Below are 18122 nucleotides of genomic sequence, written 5' to 3'. Positions count from 1 at the left end.
TTGTGTATGTCTTCCTGGGTGCGTGTAATGTGATGTATTGTGTATGTCTTCCTGGGTGCATGTAATGTGATGTGTTTGTGTTCCTGGGTGCATGTAATGTGATGTATATGTGTTCCTGGGTGCGTGTAATGTGATGTAAGAAGAGATAAGTAAAACGTAATGTTTAATAAATATAGATAAAATACCTCATATAAGTATCAAAACTGTGCAATAAATACCAAATACCAACACTACACCTGTGTCTCAGCCTTAGTATCTGGGGGATGAGAAACCAAAATTGTGTAATTGGCTCAGTTGGGGCTGCTATAGAACTAAGGACAAAGATAGTTGTCCCTAATATCCCCTACTCTAGTCCCCTAAGTCTAGGTGGGGTGGTTGCCCTAAGAAGAGCAGTCCCTCTCTGGAACCTATGCCTAGGACTCTAGTACTAGTACCCTAGACACTCGTGTATCTGACCACAGCATTATCATGTACATTGAAGCTCTCACCCGGAGGTCTAAGGGTGTATGATACTAAGGGCTGACCCCAGTATATGAGGAGGCCCAGAAATTTGACTGTATGAGGCCCCAAAATTCCTGATGGTGGTCCTGCCCAGTGTAATGTTTTTCTATGGTGCAAGGCTGGAGACGGGTGTCATCAAGGGGTAAAGTATAAAACAGTGTACTACTCCCCTCCTTCCCAGTTCAATTCACAATATTATTTGAGACCTCAACCACACCCTAAATACAGACACGGAACCCCAAAATTAATTAAGGCTATATATATTACACACACACACACACACACACACACACACACACACTGCTCCTATGATTCTGCTTTTTTGTGTCCCTACCCCCACCACAGACTGGTCCCCCTATATTGATTTGCCCCCCCCCTCCCCCCGGCTTTAGAGGTATAGCTTTCTGGGTCAGCTTGACCTGTTCTTCAGTAGTAAAATAATAAATTATTATTCATTGTCTCACTACTGAAAAAAGGGTCAAGCTTATTCCATTGTTCCATGATCTTTTGTATTTCAGGGATTGTTTTGACAAGTTTTATTAAACAGGCTCCGATATGTCTCTAAAGAAGGTTTCAATGTAATTATATTTACAGTAGTATACCAGATCAATTATAAGAAAATAGTACAATATTAGTTCAAGAAAAAAACAAATCGAATTACAAGAAAATTGTGTCATATTGCGTACATAACAATACAATACCAGAGAGAAAAGCTAAGAGCTTACATCATCACCAGAAGCTTAATACTTCATCTAACAATGAAACTTCATCTGTGGAAGCCAAACCGGCAAGAGGCAGAGAACCTCTGGGAGACCAACACCGTAATAAACGTCTTCATATACGAGAAGAAAAGGCTTCTGTCTCTTCCGGGACCCCCTTGGCTTTTTATATCCCCTCATGACTCCACTACTTTTCAAAGAATAAACTCTAATACTACTTCAATGTCTCTTACACCTAATGGAATGTCTCACTCTTTCCCCCTTCCATTCCCTATGAGGTAAGAAGAATACAGGTAGAAGGGTTACAAATGCAGAATGTAGAGCCCCTTTTCTGTTGCAGCTGTATATGTAGCTGTTATAGACAGGGGCTGTTCACCCACCCCCTTCCCCATTGTAATTATGGCAGCACTCATATTAAGAGATAGATAATGTCATATTTACTGTGTACCGTAATTATCAGTCAGCTCTGTGCTTTGTGCATGAGCCATCCCATAGAGACACTGTGAGACACTGAGGCAGGAGAGCTCTGCCGCGGAATTCCGCCACTTTTACTCAGTGTGAACATACATTATTTTATACTATAAGAGTACTACCCCGTTCCTCTCAGTACAGTATTATTCCAGACCTCAACCAGACCTCTAAATACAGACACTGTATTAGATTAATTCAGACCTCAAATTGTCCCCAAATTTCCCCTTTCCTCACACACTGCTCCAATTACCTTGTTCTATCGTGTCCCTACTCCTACCCCAGACTGGTCACCCTATATACTCCCCCCCGCAGATTGATTGATTCTGTTAGCATCTACTGACACAATTTTAAGTAAATCCCTTGGTAGTAACCCCCCCCCCCCCCAATATAAGCATTGTCCCCTGATAGTAAGCCCCTCTCTCCTCACATAATATAAGTATTGTCCCCTGATAGTAAGCCCCTCTCCCCTCACATTATATAAGTATTGTCCCCTGGTAGTAAGACCCTGCCCCATGGAGCCATTGCCCCCTGGTAGTAAGACCCCCCCCCCTATGTAGCCATTGCCCCCTGGTAGTAATCCCCCCCCCCCAGGTAGCCATTGTCTCCTCTCCTGGTAGTACGCCCCCATCCCCATGTAGCCATTGCCCCCCTTGTAGTAAGGCCTTATGCACACGTTCCATAATTTTTTCGGGTCCGGAAACCACCCGCTAAAAATTACGGATTGGACATCCGTATTGCTTCCGTATTGCATCCGGAAGCACGGAAGTCTGATGATGCCTGCAATCCCAACCCTAGCATGGAAGTGTCCCCAGTTGCCATGGTGATCGCAGGAGGACACTTCTGTGCTTGGTCTTTACAGGCATCATCAGACCCCTCCTGCGATCACCATGGCAACCGGGGACGCTTCCGTGCTCGGCCGGAATCAGACCCCCTCTGCGGCATCAGACCCCCCTCTGCGGCATCAGACCCCCCTCTGCGGCATCAGACCCCCCTCTGCGGCATCAGACCCCCCTCTGCGGCATCAGACCCCCTCTGCGGCATCAGACCCCCTCTGCGACATCAGACCCCCTCTGCGGCATCAGACCCCCTCTGCGGCATCAGACCCCCTCTGCGACATCAGACCCCCTCTGCGGCATCAGACCCCCTCTGCGGCATCAGACCCCCTCTGCGGCATCAGACCCCCCTCTGCGGCATCAGACCCCCCTCTGCGGCATCAGACCCCCCTCTGCGGCATCAGACCCCCCTCTGCGGCATCAGACCCCCTCCTGATCCTCCTGTGCCGTTCTGCCTTCAGTGCTCTTAATTGATTCATTGATACTTTCCTAACTACATTGTAAACACCCCAATTTATTGAGGTAATTGGTACTTGTACCTTTGTAGCCCAGCTGCCAATCATCATTACCAATTAGCACAATAAATTGGTGTTTACTATGTGGTTAGGAAAGTATCAATGAATCAATTAAGAGACTGTGAGCAGTGAATGAATGTTCTGTCAGCTAAATTCGGCACAATATAAAGTATGCAATGTTCCGAGCAGGCACCCTTCTGTATGCTCTTCACCTTGTGGAGTACTACAGATCCCAGCTCTCTGATATACCATCACCAACACTGCCTCAATACATTCGTCTACTGATTCTGCTATAATCAGCACACGATGTGCAGCAACAGAGATCCGGAGAACTATAGATCCCAGCACTTCTATATACTGCTGTGCAAATAGGAGCATGAGTTATCCATATTTTTCTACGGAAATACGGATGCCAAACATGTTGCAATCCGCAAAGAATCCGTAGACAATTGATGTCAATGAGAGCATCCGTGAAAAAATCTGGGTCCGCACCCGGTCCGCACTAGGACATGTCCTTTTTTTTTTACGGATTGATTTTCATCCATTTCTGCTACTGATCGTGTGAATAGCCCAATAGACTTCAATGTGCACTAACTCGGATACGGAAATACGGATCCGTAAATTACGGAACGTGTGAATAAGGCCTAAGCCTCTGCCCCCCAGGTAGCCATTGTCTCCTGTCCTGGTAATAAGCCCCCATGTAGCCATTGCCCCCTGTTAGTAAGCCCCCTCCCCAGGTAACTATTGCCCTCCATCCTGGTAGTAAATCCCCCCATGTAGATATTGTCCCCAGGTAGGAAGCCCTTCCATGTAGCCATTGCCCCCTGGTAGTAAGCCCCCTCCCCCTCAGGTAACTATTGTCCTCCATCCTGGTAGTAAGTCCCCCCATGTAGATATTGTCCCCAGGTAGGAAGCCCTTCCATGTAGCCATTTCCCCCTGGTAGTAACCCCCCCATGTAGCCACTACCCCCCAGTAGTAACACCCCCCTTCACATGTAGCCATTGCCCCCTGGTAGTACCCACCCCTCCCATGTAGCCATTGCCCCCTGGTAGTAAGCCCCCCATGTAGCCACTGCCCCTTGGTAGTAAGCCCCCCCTCCCATGTAGCCACTGCCCCCTGGTAGTAACCCCCCCATGTAGCCACTGCCCCCTGGTAATGTAACCATTTTCCCCTGGTAGTAACATCCCCCTCCCATGTAGCCACTGCACCCTGGTAGTAGCCCCCCCCCCATGTAGCTATTGCCACCTGGTTGTAAGTTCCACCCCCATGTAGCCACTGTCCCCTGGTTGTAGCCCCCCTTGTAGCTATTGCTCCCTGGTAGTAATCCTCTTCCCCACATCAGGTAGCCATTGCCCCCTGGTAGTAAGCCCCTTTCCCCTCAGGTAGGCAGTCCTACTCTTTCCCAGGTGGACAATGCCCCCTGTACAGTAAAAAAATAAAATAATAATAATCCATATACTTACCTCTGCAGCTGGGCTCCTTTGTCCTCCAGCGTCTCCTCTCTCAGCTCTGAGTGCATGAGTGATGTCACTCGTTCGCTGAAACTATGAGGGAGAGAGCGGGCTCTTGTGGCCAGAGGTATTATGATGCCTTCGGCCACAAGAATTTTGGCAGAGCAGGAAGCCAATGGCTCCTACTCTGTCAGTGTCACTGTGAGCACTCATTGGGAGCGCTCACAGTGAAGAGGCCCCTGTCGGCACCCGATGCTGGTGTTGGACGCGGGGGCTAGGCTTGGGGGGGTTAGCGAGACACATGGGGGCTGTCTGGGATGGTGGGACATCACCCCAAAATCGGGACTGTCCCATCAGATCCAGGACAGTTGGGAGGTATGATATTATATCCCTGTCCCGAGAGTCCATGCTGGCCTTAGAAGCAGCTGACTGCGTTGTGTGCCATTCTGTATTTTATTATTTACAATAGACACCCAGATCCTTCCCTAGGATCTGGGTACCAATGACTCTCCCAGTCAGGGGCGGAACTACCACCTTAGCAGCCGTAGCGGCTGCTATGGGGCCCTGCCGCACCAGGGGGCCCCCGGATGTGACATAGCCTGCAGCACCCGGTGGCCGAGCATTTAGCGCTTTCACTAGCAGCCGACAGTGTTATCTTTGGCTGGTCTCCCTGAGATCAGTGATCTGTTTCTCTTATGGCTCTACTAGGAATTGCTCCCACCTAGCCAGAATTCTGCTCCACACTGATGAGGAGCAACACCCTGAAACAGCTGTATGTGGATGGATACCTGGCCTTGGGTTATCCCTTGTCATTACATTGACTTATAGGGCCACTTAATATGGTGCATTCCTTACAGCAGCCGCCCCTTGGCTTGGTCCTTCCTGGAGGAATATCTGGCTAGTCCTGTGTTTCAAGACTCTTCAATGAGGCTCCACAGGCTCTTCTTTTGCATATTCTATATCGCTGTGGCGGCCCCTATAGTCGGTAACCTCCAGGGGAGTTTAGGGTCACTTGAGCACTTGTCACGATAGCCTGAAGTGGTAGGAGACCCATCCCAGACTGTTGGTACCACCACACACACAGAAAGAGAGAGAATAGCCCAAGTGTACAGTGGTGTGTAGGTGCAGGTGCTGACAGAGTAGACCAGAGTCCCATGGACTTTGATAAAAAATAAAATACTTTACTGGATAGTAAACTGTACATGTACAAATCTTTACAGACAGTTGAGGTACTGCTCAGTACGATATGTAGACCTTTCTCATGGTAGCTTTGTCCTTCTGGGGTCAGTTCCTCTTGCTTCAGGTAACTGCCCTGCACATTTTAGAGAGGTTCCTGGCGTGGGCAAGGCTTTTTTCCTAGTTGGCTTCTCTCCCCTAAGTAGAGCTTAGCACTGTATAGTTATCTTAGTTACTTGCATAGACAAGAAAGTCTGTACTTGCTGTCTTTTTGTCCCTGTCAGGGGTCCTGGCCAAAGCCAGGCCCTGGCTTAACTTCTGCAGAGACTAGTTTGTTTTGCTTCCTCTCACACTGAATACCACACTAGAACTGAACTCTTCCTTTCACCAAAAATGCACTGTTCCTACAGGGGTTGTGTTAACTCTCCTGTGAGTGGTGGGGCTGATTGTGTGTGTGAAAGAAAGAGAAGACAGGATAGGACAGAGGAGAACTCGCACCTTTGACTGGTCAATAAAACATCACATGGTATAAAACATGGTTAACCCTTTTGCTCCTTCAGCTGTGCAATAAGCTAGAGACCGTAGTGACATGTAGTGGTGGGGAAAACACAATACTACATCTTCCACTTGTGTGAACCTGAGTGAGTGAGTTAGTAAGGTGCCATAGACAGCACCCTGTGTTGGGACTCCACCTACAGTATATCACTTTGGCTGACCCCTCTATATCACTATGGCTGACCACATGGACCAAAAGCCAAATATAAAGCAAAAGAAACATTTTCATGCAATCCTTTAAATTATGTTGTCTATGACAACTGCAGAGGGCGTAGGAAAGGTTGGAAATCAAACACCACCCACCGCTAACTGTCATAGTGTGTGAGTGTGTGTTTATGTGTGATGTGGTCAGACACGTCCTCTGTAAAATCGGCTTCCAACAAAGTGAGTGACCCAACCTGACCCCGTCCTCGTTCCTTTGTGCTAGCCTAGCATTTCAAAAGTTCGTATTTCTTAGATCAGGGATATATGTCCTGCACAAAACTGTTCCCTAACAGTAGCACCAGCTAAGCAAACACCGGCGTATACACTGTACATATGACGCCAGCCGATACGTACCCTTTTCTTTCTTTCTTTTTGTTTTTTTGCTTTTTACTCTGCGCAGAGCGCTATTTACTGCACTGCAACAATATTTAGCTAACAGTAGCTAGGCAAACACTGGTGTAAACAGTATAGGTAGAAAAACTGGATGTATGGCGTCAGCAAATACGCAGCGCTATGTACTGCACTGTGACAATTTGGATGTTACACGTAATAGGCCAACACAGGTGTATACAGGAAAATATACACTGCCTGTCTAAGTAGCTGATGCCTGGTAGTCTGTGCACTGTATGAATATAGGTACATGCTGTAGCCCTAACAAAGGGTTTTCGGGTCTTGCCTGTCTAAAATGTTTGACAATCCTCACTCTCCCACTAAGACAGTGCAACAGTTATATTGTAGGAGCAACGAAACCCAGTGCAGCACGTTCGATTCTCTGTATATATGAATGGAATATACTCTGCTGTGTCTTCTAGTAGCCCTAACAAGGACTTTTGTTGTTTTACCTGCCTAAAATCCACTAAAACCTATCTCTCCCTGCTACTCACACTCTCCCTCTCTAGGTCCAAGATGGCGTCTGACAACGAGCAGGAAATCCCAAGTTCTTATACTCTGGAGGTCACATGAGTAAGCCAGCCAATGAATGTAGACGCTGTTCTCGCAATGCCAGCGTGCTCCTAGGGCCTCTAACACCCCACTGCATAGTTATTGGTCTAAAAGAGGTGCCAGGGAAGGTGGGAGGAGCATCAAATTTTTACTGTGTATTTGTTCGGATGCTCGATCGAAATTGAGTATTTCGAATAGTGTAGTATTCGATCAAATACCTACTTGAGTACTACGTGCTCATCTCTACCTCTATATCACTATGTCTGACCTCAACAGAATACTGTGTTAATGCCATCGGATGGGATATGTTCTAACTTAGGATCCTCCATATGTTCCAAGTATAGGCAAGTATCTCATGACTAAAGTTTTGATGCTGTTAAATTGTGGACTAAATTGTGTAACCAAAGTTGGTTTACGTTTAGTTTTGTCTACTTCCCTCCATTCTTTATATAGCAAGTTATGTCTTTCTTTTCATGTGTGTTAATTCCCCAAACGGTATGGAGCATAATGTATGGGCCGAGTGGCAACTAGCAGCATGCAAGGTGACATTGCCCAAGATGGGCTTGGGATGCATCAATGTTTGTACTATATTACTATACCAATGCAGATGAGCACTCCCTTACCCCACTAATCAGGCTGTCTAATATGACCCTTTGGCCGTATTACACAGCCCGACATTAGCTGTAAGTGAGCGATGTTAGCAATGTCTGTGCAACCCTTGTTGTGTATAAAGAAATAATAAAGTAATACTTACCTGATCATGCTCCCAAGTCCTCCTGTCTTCTCCCCCCGCTCACCACAGTTCACACTCCTCTGTAGTGACAGGCCGCTCAGCCAATCACTGCGACCTGTCACTTTAGAGATAGCTTCAAAAGCTTCAGCGGCGGCTGCGGTAAGTGTGGAAAAGCCAGGAGGGCATCGGGGAGTGTGGACAGGTAAGTATTTTATTATTTTCTCCTATTTTTAAACCTGCTTAAAGACAATGATCAGCAGATGATCGGCTTCTTAGACGTTTGTTTTCTTTATTACAAAAGGGCAATATCTGCTGATAGATAAAGGTCCCGTGTACTCTGGCAGCTGATGTGACAAGTGTCTACAGAACCTCTTGTCTTTACCTCATTGCACCACCATTTGCTGTTGATCTGAAGTATTCCATAGTCATGGCTTGGCCCATTGTTGTTTACTGCTTCTGTGTTATAATTGTGGTCATTGTAAGCAAGGCACAACCCTGTGATGTGAAATGAACAGTTTAATACTCCAGCATCAACCAGTGTACATGCTAATATACATGGCACTATGATGCAGTAACTTGGTGATGCTAGGTGCTGTTAGCAGTGGGCTAGGTGTAGGGGTACCAACTAGGCACTTGTCATGGTGGCCAGGAGTGGTATGATCACCCGGGGTATACTAACACTAGGCTTTGTAGAGGTAGAACCAGTATAGGTGCAGGTGCAGAGTACCCAAGAGTCTGGTACTTAACCAGGAACAGTTTACTGATGCAAATCTTCAGTACAATACAATATATACTTTGATGGTAAGGCACAAAAATATACGTATAAAGCAGCAGAACAAACAGCGCCTTCTCTTGATGGGCAACACAGAGCTGCTTACCTGGGTGCTTGAGTACAGTCGTAAGATAGTGTACTTGGCTTGTAAATAGGTCTGTGTTTGTGTAGGCTGAGGGGCTTCCAAGGGACCTTGTCTAGTAGGAGTAACTGTCTGCCGGGGCAACTTAGTCTGAATAAGTGACTTGATAGGTTACGTCATCTTGTTTTATCTTTTTTGTCTGCACATTTTATGTTTATAGCTTAAAAAGAATACATGTAGGCCTTGTATGCTTTGAATTCATGGCCTTTCTTAGTGAGGTGTAAGTCTTTGACTGCTGGTGGACAGTGTAAGGTGTTGGAGCTTGTCGTCTCAGAACTTGGTAGGTGGTGGCAGTGAGTTGTGTTTGTACCATACAGTTGCCCATATATCTCGTGCTGGCTGTGTACATGATGGAGAGTAGGGATGAGCAAACTTCAAGTACATTCGGATTCGTCCAAACCCAAACTCTTAGAATTTTATTGTCAGTGGCCAAAGTTGGATGCCTCGAAAACATTGATACAGCGAATGGATGTATCCATGTTTTTCAGGACTCCCTAGGACTGCATCCAACTTCTCCAGTCATCGGTAATCAAATGCAAAGATTTTGCTCATCTCTAAAGGAGATAAAGACACAAAAGCGTATGATTACAGTAGTGTTTTTGATTCCTTTAGTTCTGTGCTTTGGGCAATGTCTACTTATAAGATCTTTAATATAATATAATATTAATAAGCAGATTACAAACTGTCTACCTGCTGGAACTCAGCGATCAGCTATTATTTGGGGGAACCAGCTACAGCACCACCACAGCAGAAACACAGTATCGCACGGTGTCCATTCAAACCAACTAGCTTTTTGTGCAATGGACAGAATGGGTCCTCCAGAGTAAGAAACGCTCTTTGTAACTGCTCCCCCCACTTGCCAAGAGATGAAGATACTGAGCACAGCATCGCCCCCTACTTAATCAAAATTCCCTAATAGGGTGTATTACAGTACTGTGGGTTGGGTTTTCTAAGATGGAAATTTTAATTCATCACTGGCCTATTCCTAATCAGAACAGGTTGCTTATAGCTTATCCCCTGATGACTTATATCTAGAGATGAGCGCAACTCAAGCATGGTTAAAGAGAACCTATCATCTAAATTTCACTGTCCCTAATATTAAAGTATATCTTTCCCTAAGTCTATCTATGAAGATACAGACTGCCTTTGCAGTCTGTATATTATGCCTTACCTACTCTTTCATTTCTGTGTAAGCAAGGCCGGGCGCCGCCATCTTGATGACGTCATTTGCGTTCCACCGTTGGAACGCAAGTTGCATCATCAAGATTGCGGCGCCCGGCCTTGCTTGCACAAAAAGAGAGGATTAGGTAAAGTATAAGATACAGACTGTAAAGGCAGTCTGTATCTTCATGAAGTCTATTTATGAAGATACAGACTGCCTTTACAGTCTGTATCTTCTACTTTACCTAATCCTCTGTTCTGTGCAGCAAGGCCGGCGCCGCCATCTTGATGACGTAACTTGCGTTCCAGCGGTACGTAATCAAGATGGCGGCGCCGGCCCTGCTGCACCGGCACAGAGTAGCAGGTAAGGCATAAGATACAGACTGCAAAGGCAGTCTGTATCTTTATAAATAGACTTCATGAAGATAAAGTATACACACTGCCTTTACAGTCTTATACTTTACCTAATCCGCTTGTTTGGTGTAACTAGGCCGGGGGGCCGCCATCTTGAAGACGTAACCTGCGTTCCAGCCTTGCTGCCGCTCTGCATGACGGGAGTTTCCTGTCTCGCGCCGACTCTTTTGAAAAGAGCCGGCACGAGGCAGGAAATTAAAACTGGAATATTTAAGAAACGCAGCTGTAAAATTAATTAATTATATTTACAAATATTATTAAAATCAGGATTTACATCTAATTAGGGAATAAAAAAAATCATTTTCGCCCGTGATTGGTTCTCTTTAAGCTCAATCTATCAGCATCTGACCGGTGGCTGAAGAACAGCCATAGGGCATAGACTCTATCCATGTTTTCCCCAACTCCCTAGGACTGAATCCAATTTCTTCAGTCACCAGTATTTAAATGCCAAACTATCGGACTCGAGTTGCGCTCATCACTACTTATAACAGAAAGCCCATAAATACAGATGTCACACATTGGCAGTCATAGGATCTTAATTTAAAGTCTTTTTTTATTCTTATAATACAGATTTGGTATAATCGTTCTAGCACCATATAAAACGTTTGTTTTACTTTATAAAAAATAAACAACCAAGAGAAATTTTTTGCATTTTGGTCAGTAATTAGTAGCAACATGTTTAATCATGGAACAAGATAAAACAGTGGTCTGTGGTCTGTTCAGTAAGAGGCAGCAGAGCCAATCACAGTACTAGCTTTCAGGATCATGTGACCTAGAGACAACTAGTTCAAAATCTGTATCCGCTAAAAAGGGAAATTATCACTATTTGGATTTGAATGGGCGCTGTCATTTTTAAAAAGTTTTGGGGTCTGAGTAAGCAGGACTTCAATAGAAACTTTATTTAGCCCATTTTCTGTCTTGCACACAGGGCAGGGAGAAACAGCACTTGGTTACAGGGTTCTCTTTGCTAGGTTTAATGATCCGCGAAGGTCTGAGCACCCAGAATGACTCACGTTGACCTTAAGACATGTCAGAATTTTTTAAAATATATATTTTAATTATTTTTTTGCTCAAATGAGCACATTAGTTTGTCTTTTAGGGTACAAACACACTTGCCAGATCCACAGCGAGTTTGTCGCTGTGAATTCGAAGTAAGACTCGCTGCGGATCCCTTCCCTGTGCTCTCAATGGCAGATAAACTTGCAGCAGGGATGTACATCCCGCTGCGAGTTTTATCGCAGCCCGCCCCGTTAACCCCCCGGCCGCCAGAGACCCGGAAAGTTTTTTTGTACCCTTAAGGGAAGTCAACCATGCCTTTAACTAGTCACCATGAATTATGAGTTTCCATCCCTGGGGCTTGTGTTTACCCCACTAGTGTCCCAGTTTTTTATTTATTTATTTATTTATTTTTTTTAGAACAAGGCCTTTTCCAATACAGATCAGACAATTTTGACAAAGTCCTCCTTTGTACTATCTTATAAAAGTCAACTATACAAAGCCTGATTTTTAGATATAACTAGGCCTTTCAATAGTTAGAAGTGGTCGACATCACATAACAGATGGCTTACCAAAGGATTTTTGCCCCTTTAGCCACCAGGAAGAATGAATTTCTATGATTGGGGCGCTTGCGTATCCCACTACTGTCCCAGTTTTTGCAAGTCTGGACTTTGATGCTTCCCAGAGAGACTACTCTCTTGGGGCAACAGTGATAATTCCTCCTTTGAAGAGAAGTACAGCTATAAGGTACAGAGTTGTCGGAAGGCATCCTAAAGGAAATCTATAGCTAAAACATCCATTTCATACAGAAGACTATTTTGTTTTTTAAGGCTCTGTACTCATTGGTCATCTTTAAGTCACCTAAGATCCAAGAAAATAAATGTGTTGTGGTCACTGGATGGTAACCTGATGTTACAAGTAAAAAGTTGACATACATTGAAGGGAAGCCAGGTTCATATTTGGTTGCTTTCCTGAGTAAGATATATAGAACAAAATGTGGTGGTTAGAAATGCCGGAGTCTGTAATTCATTCCTAGATGTCTTCTTACAATGAATAATTTAACTATAGTTTTCATCCTTAAAGCTAGAATTCTGGTTTCTACAGGAGCACCATTAAAGGAGACAGAACTGGACAAGCCTATAGGTTCCATCTCTCCATTTGTTACATATATTGCATTTGTTCACATACTGCTTCATAAATAAATTCTAATAAATGAATTGATACCCATCATCGCCCATATCAGTCACTATATTATGGGCCGCACAAATATTTGTTAAATGTACAGCTAACAAGTAGATAGAAACAAGGGATACCACTGAGGTGGACGCCTTGGCCTGAGGTCACCATGTCTAAATTTGATAGGAAACATCCTTAATGAATACTGCTGCAATGTTAGGGTAAAAGCTTGACTTTTTTCCGGCACTGGCTTAAAACCTAATCCTGATCCCCCCGTCAGTAGTTTATATTGCGTATATGCTACCATTTTCACCAGTTTTTTTGCTAGTAGTAGTAATAATAAAAATAATAATAATAATCAAATCTTTACTAAACAAATGAGTAAAATACATGCAGTTTTAATACCTAGAATATTAGGCAGAGAAAGACCTAACCCTCTTCAATTTAATTTTGTATCTTTGGACATTTTGTATTCCATCTCGGTAGCCAACGTTAACTTAGGCTTATGTTGTCTTGCTTGTTTACTTCATCTCAAGGTGTTTGAGACATAATACAATATCACAATACAATAAAACCTCTATGAGACCACCACCATAGTTGGCCAAGAAGATGGTCTTCTGGAGACTGGTTTTCGCAAGAATATTAGTTTGGTTTAGAGTAGGGGTAGTATTCTTAAGACGTGATCTTTTTGAACTTTTTTATTGTACATATTAAGTTAATTTGTTAAGGAACTTTTTGAATAAAGGTGGCCATACATGACTGTTCGGCTGTAAGTTATCTTTTCTGCCCTCTGCCCATCCTCCCCATACACAGGAAAGGTTGGTACTGCAGGGTTCTCTACCAGAACAAAGGGATTGGGTGGTCATTTTTCATGGCACCAACCCTTATCTCCACCAACATCATCTGTCAGTGGACGGTCGGGAAAGCCCCATACACCTTACAGCGACATATGGTGAGTACTGCTGACAAAAGTATAAGGTGTATGGGAACCTGTAAATTGGAGTATAACCAAGCCTAACCTTGACCAAAAAAAGAAGGTCCTCCCTACAGATTGAGCACCTAAAGACCCCTTTTGTGAAAATTGGTTTACAGGTTGACAGGTAACATTGCTAATGTTGTATATACCAAATGACTATGTGTAAAAACAAACTCAAAGGAACACAGTACTGTCGAAAAGTAGATGAGAAGTCAAAATCAGAGAAACTACTGGACCTACCTAACATCACATAGGGGGAGATTTATCAAAGGGTGTAAAATTTAGACTGGTGCAAACTACCCACAGCAACCAATCACAGCCCAGCTTTAGGCAGTGCTGAAAGGAAAGCTGAGCTGTGATTGGTTGCTGTGGGCAGTTTGCACCAGTCTAAATTTTACACCCTTTGATAAATCTCCCCCAAAATGTTGAACAACTATGTTATTTGACTGAAAGATTATATTATGAGGATGACTAAATATCTAAATTTCATATCGTGAAGGTCAGAGAGGATTAGGCAAGACTGACTTAAGTATCGATTAGAGTTGTCTATAACAGTAGGGAACAGCATGAAGCAATTAAATATTTTTTTCCTTTACCTCAATACACAGAGCCCATTTTTAAAGATTAATATGGAATTCAAAAACTATACACAAAAATATACAGTACATTTATGTCAATAATGTTAGTGACACCGGTTCCTCGCATGGTCGCTAGGAGCAATCTATTGTTCTTAAGGTAGATGTCACTAACCTATCAAACCTCTGCAGATTTGGGGTATCGGATTAGATATACAATGCGTGGTAAAGATTATAAAGTAACATTCTCATGGTCAGATCGGAAGGAGGCAGTATTCAGTGTATGACTGATGACGACTAATGACGATCAGATCACTTTTTATTGCAGCGAGTTCTGTGACTGGGGCATCAAAAGAAACATCCTGATTGGACGAATATGCTCCAGTGCAAAACCAGGAGTGCTTCAGATTGTCGGGGAGAGATAATCCCGTAAAGTGAGCGGAAGTAATCACATATACCAAAGATGACCGCAGTACTGTACAGTGACCACTGTGCCGCAGACTTTTTCCACTTTAAAATATGGTGGTAATTAGTCCATCCAGGTCTTCAGAGCCATATTTATCCCCGTATTCATTGTACTGTAACCCTACAAGGGTGACCCTCACTGGAAATACATATCTAGAATCCCCTGCAGTTAACAATTCAAAAATATATAACAAAAAAAATAAACAAAACCACGTGGATGAATCTTTGTCATTGATGACCAAAGGAAGTTCCTTAGTTCATTGGCCATAAATTTTGGGTCCCTTATTCTGTGATGATTTGCGAGTCTTTCATTTGTCTTTTCATTTTAGCCATTAAAGCAGACTGGACCCAACTCAAAGCCAAACTTCTGACTGCTTTCTCCAAAGTCGCTGACAGCAACGTCCCTAAGGGGTAGATTTTCCACCTTGTAGGTGTTGATCTCGAGCACCGTTCGCTCTACACCCTTACGATACTGTAATAAGAAGATAACACAACAATGACTATTGACTTCTTTGTTGTTTTGTCGTAAACTATGAAACTAATAAAATATTTTACAAACTCTTTGGCTCTAGGACTTGATTTTGGAAGAATACAATGAATCACCATCATATTAACATATAAACTCCGATTGATCAATTTAAGTTCTCCAAACGTGATATTCTAGAGAAATAGATTTTCCAGCTTTTTCGACCCTATATAAGTCTCTTTTATGTAAACTTTCAATTTGCTACCATAAAGTTATACCCTACATAGCTTGCTATAGCTCTTCAATAACAGTTTCGATAAGCCTATTTGTTTTTGTCTTTCCGTACTTACTTTACACCCATCATGTAACGCCCTTAGCTGTGGTGTCCGACTGTGGGTGAGTGTCTCCTCATTGTCTGCCTTAAACTTTATCGACCGGTCATGGTTTCCCTTAGACATATCAAACCATCCTGCGGACTGCTGACAATTGTAAGTGAAATTTTGACGGCCCACGGCACTCAGTAGTTTTAGGAATGTCATCTGCACCACGTGGACCGGATTACCATCGGCATCAATGTACTGGAACTGTACAAAAAAAAAATTACAGTGCCTTAAAATGTGGAACTTAATATGTATAATGTAAAATTTAAAAGAATTTCCATGTATGTATTATGGAGCAGGAATACTTTACCTTTTTTCCTCTTTTAAATGTGCTGTACCAATCCCCTGGGGTTTCCTTGTTCCACGCTGCAACTTTAACCTGGTGAGACAAGATTGATGATGGTACTGAGATTTTACTGGTTGTTTTTTAGGTTTTTAGTATTTTTACCCAATAAAATTTCCAACAAACATTTAAGACCATGATAACGATAAAAAATTGGCAAATTAACATATCATAAAAAAAGACCAAGGTAATACCAGGTAATACAACCTGGAACAAATGATCAATGCATGCAAAATGGAAGAATGTAAGGTAACTAGAGATGAGTGAGTGCTAAAATCCTCGGGTGCTCGATACGCGAGACAAATATTTCCCAATGCTCGGGTGCTCGTTTCGAGTAACGAACCCCATTGAAGTCAATGGGAAACTCAAGCATTTTTGCAGGGGACCAAAGCTCTGCACAGAGAAGGTTGTCTGAAAACCTGGAAACCTCAGAAAAGGATGGAAACAACATGGAAATTGACAGGAACCAGCAGGGGCAGCATGCATGGATGCCTCTGGGGCTGTTTTAAAAATTTTAAGCCCATAGAAGGACTGATGGGTTCTTTGTGTCGGATTCCTGCCTAACAGCACACTAATTCCCTGAATAAAACTCTCCCTGACAGACAGCAGTTCTCTCCCTATGCTCATCCAGCCTGCGTCTGAAGCGAGCATCGCGGGACCTGATTCTTATATGCCCAGGTCATCTGATCTGGCCAGCCAATCGCTGCTATCGACATGTAGGGTTCCCACATGATGCTTTGAGCTCCCAAAGACTCTCCTGCATGATGAATGGCTGAAAAAAAGCCGCCAAACATGCAGGAAGAAGAAGATGCCATTGTCTCGAGTACCGCAAGATGCTCGTCCAAGTAACAAGCACCATCGACTACCCTAATAGTACCCTAAGAGTACCAAGCTCCGACAACCTAAAAATTACAATATTTTTGGTTCCATTTTCTGTCCAATGTTGATGCCACCAATACTCTCACATGTTGTACTATCTCTCAGATTGAGAGGTCAAGTAGGAGGATCTTACCAATCTATGGCCATTCTAAAACCCAAGTTTGACCAATACAAAGTGTGTATAAGGGTACAAACCCACTTGACGTATTTGCTGCGTGAATCAGTCTTAAAAATAAGCAGGCAAAACGCAGGTTGGCTTTATACAATTGTTCTGTGTTAAAATACGCAATTGCGTATTTTTGAAGCATGAAGCTACATGCGTTTTTCACACAGGTTGTTAACAACTGATGCTTTGCTAACAACAAGATTCACGCTTCAAAAATACGCAATTGCGTATTTTAACGCAGAACAATCGTATAAAGCCAACCTGCGTTTTGCCTGCTTATTTTTAAGACTGATTCACGCAGCAAATACGTCAAGTGGGTTTGTACCCTAATAGTCTTATTGAAGGTGTAAGCACTGGGTTATACTGACCGACTCAAATTTTTTGTCGGGATGTAGACATGTTTCTCCACCAGCTGTAAAATTGCAGAAGACCTTGAAAGCGTCTCGGTTACAACCTTGGTTTGGATCAATCCAGTATTCACCTAAAATGTGAAAAATAATGTACATTTCAAAATTGTTACTTTTTCTTGTCTTTACTATAACTATAAGCTACTTCCTTTACAATTTTATTAATTTTTCTTCATGAAACCTCTCTCTATATGCCCCCTAATTACTTCATATAACCTCCCCTATATCTGCCTCACTTCATATTACTTCACCTTATTTCTTCTCCGTTCCTTCACGTCTCTATTACGGATACTATTTGGCGTTACTCACCATCCTTGAATTCGGGATGACACAGCTGGAGCTCTTTGCATGTTCTTGCCGGGCTCTCTTTGGATCCCACTGGCCACCTCATCTGTTCCACCTCCACTTTCAGGGATCCTAGCGTGGCGTACACTTCTTCCATGCCATCAGACATATAGTCTGTGGGTCCCTCATCTGCTTGCTCTCCATCAGAGTGACGCCGTCTCTTTCTTCTGCCTTCATATGTTTCATAGGGGAGGGGCTGTATGGTTTGTGCTGGACGTCCCTGTTATGGACAATACAGTTGATATTACCATTTTGCCAATTACCATTTTTTGACAATAACCTATTTGTTATGGTATTAACCTATATACAGTTATACAGCTTTAAATCAAATGTAGCTGCGCTAATATGATAAATACTA

The 18122-nt window shown here is 43.4% G+C and overlaps 1 protein-coding gene and 1 long non-coding RNA gene across 2 annotated transcripts in view; one reads left to right on the top strand and one right to left on the bottom strand.

Moving 5' to 3' along the window:
• The window catches only part of LOC138768236 (uncharacterized), a 77609-nt gene that overhangs the window by 25235 nt on the left and 34252 nt on the right, over positions 1–18122 (top strand). The gene's annotated exons all lie outside the window — the stretch shown is intronic.
• Positions 14145–18122, bottom strand: part of COL5A3 (collagen type V alpha 3 chain) — a 129673-nt gene continuing 125695 nt past the window's right edge. Inside the window, exons 62-66 of the mRNA XM_069946380.1 lie at positions 17729–17984; positions 17381–17493; positions 15935–16003; positions 15595–15828; positions 14145–15250 (exon numbers count right to left, since the gene is read on the bottom strand). Of these exons, the coding sequence (XP_069802481.1) occupies positions 15104–15250; positions 15595–15828; positions 15935–16003; positions 17381–17493; positions 17729–17984 (819 nt within the window). The 3' untranslated portion in view covers positions 14145–15103. The remainder of the gene's footprint in view (positions 15251–15594; positions 15829–15934; positions 16004–17380; positions 17494–17728; positions 17985–18122) is intronic.

The sequence above is a fragment of the Dendropsophus ebraccatus genome, chromosome 1, assembly GCF_027789765.1.
Source record: "Dendropsophus ebraccatus isolate aDenEbr1 chromosome 1, aDenEbr1.pat, whole genome shotgun sequence".
NCBI lineage: Eukaryota > Metazoa > Chordata > Amphibia > Anura > Hylidae > Dendropsophus > Dendropsophus ebraccatus.
The sequence above is the reverse complement of the archived record's forward strand: the minus strand, read 5'-3'. Positions and strand labels throughout refer to the sequence as shown.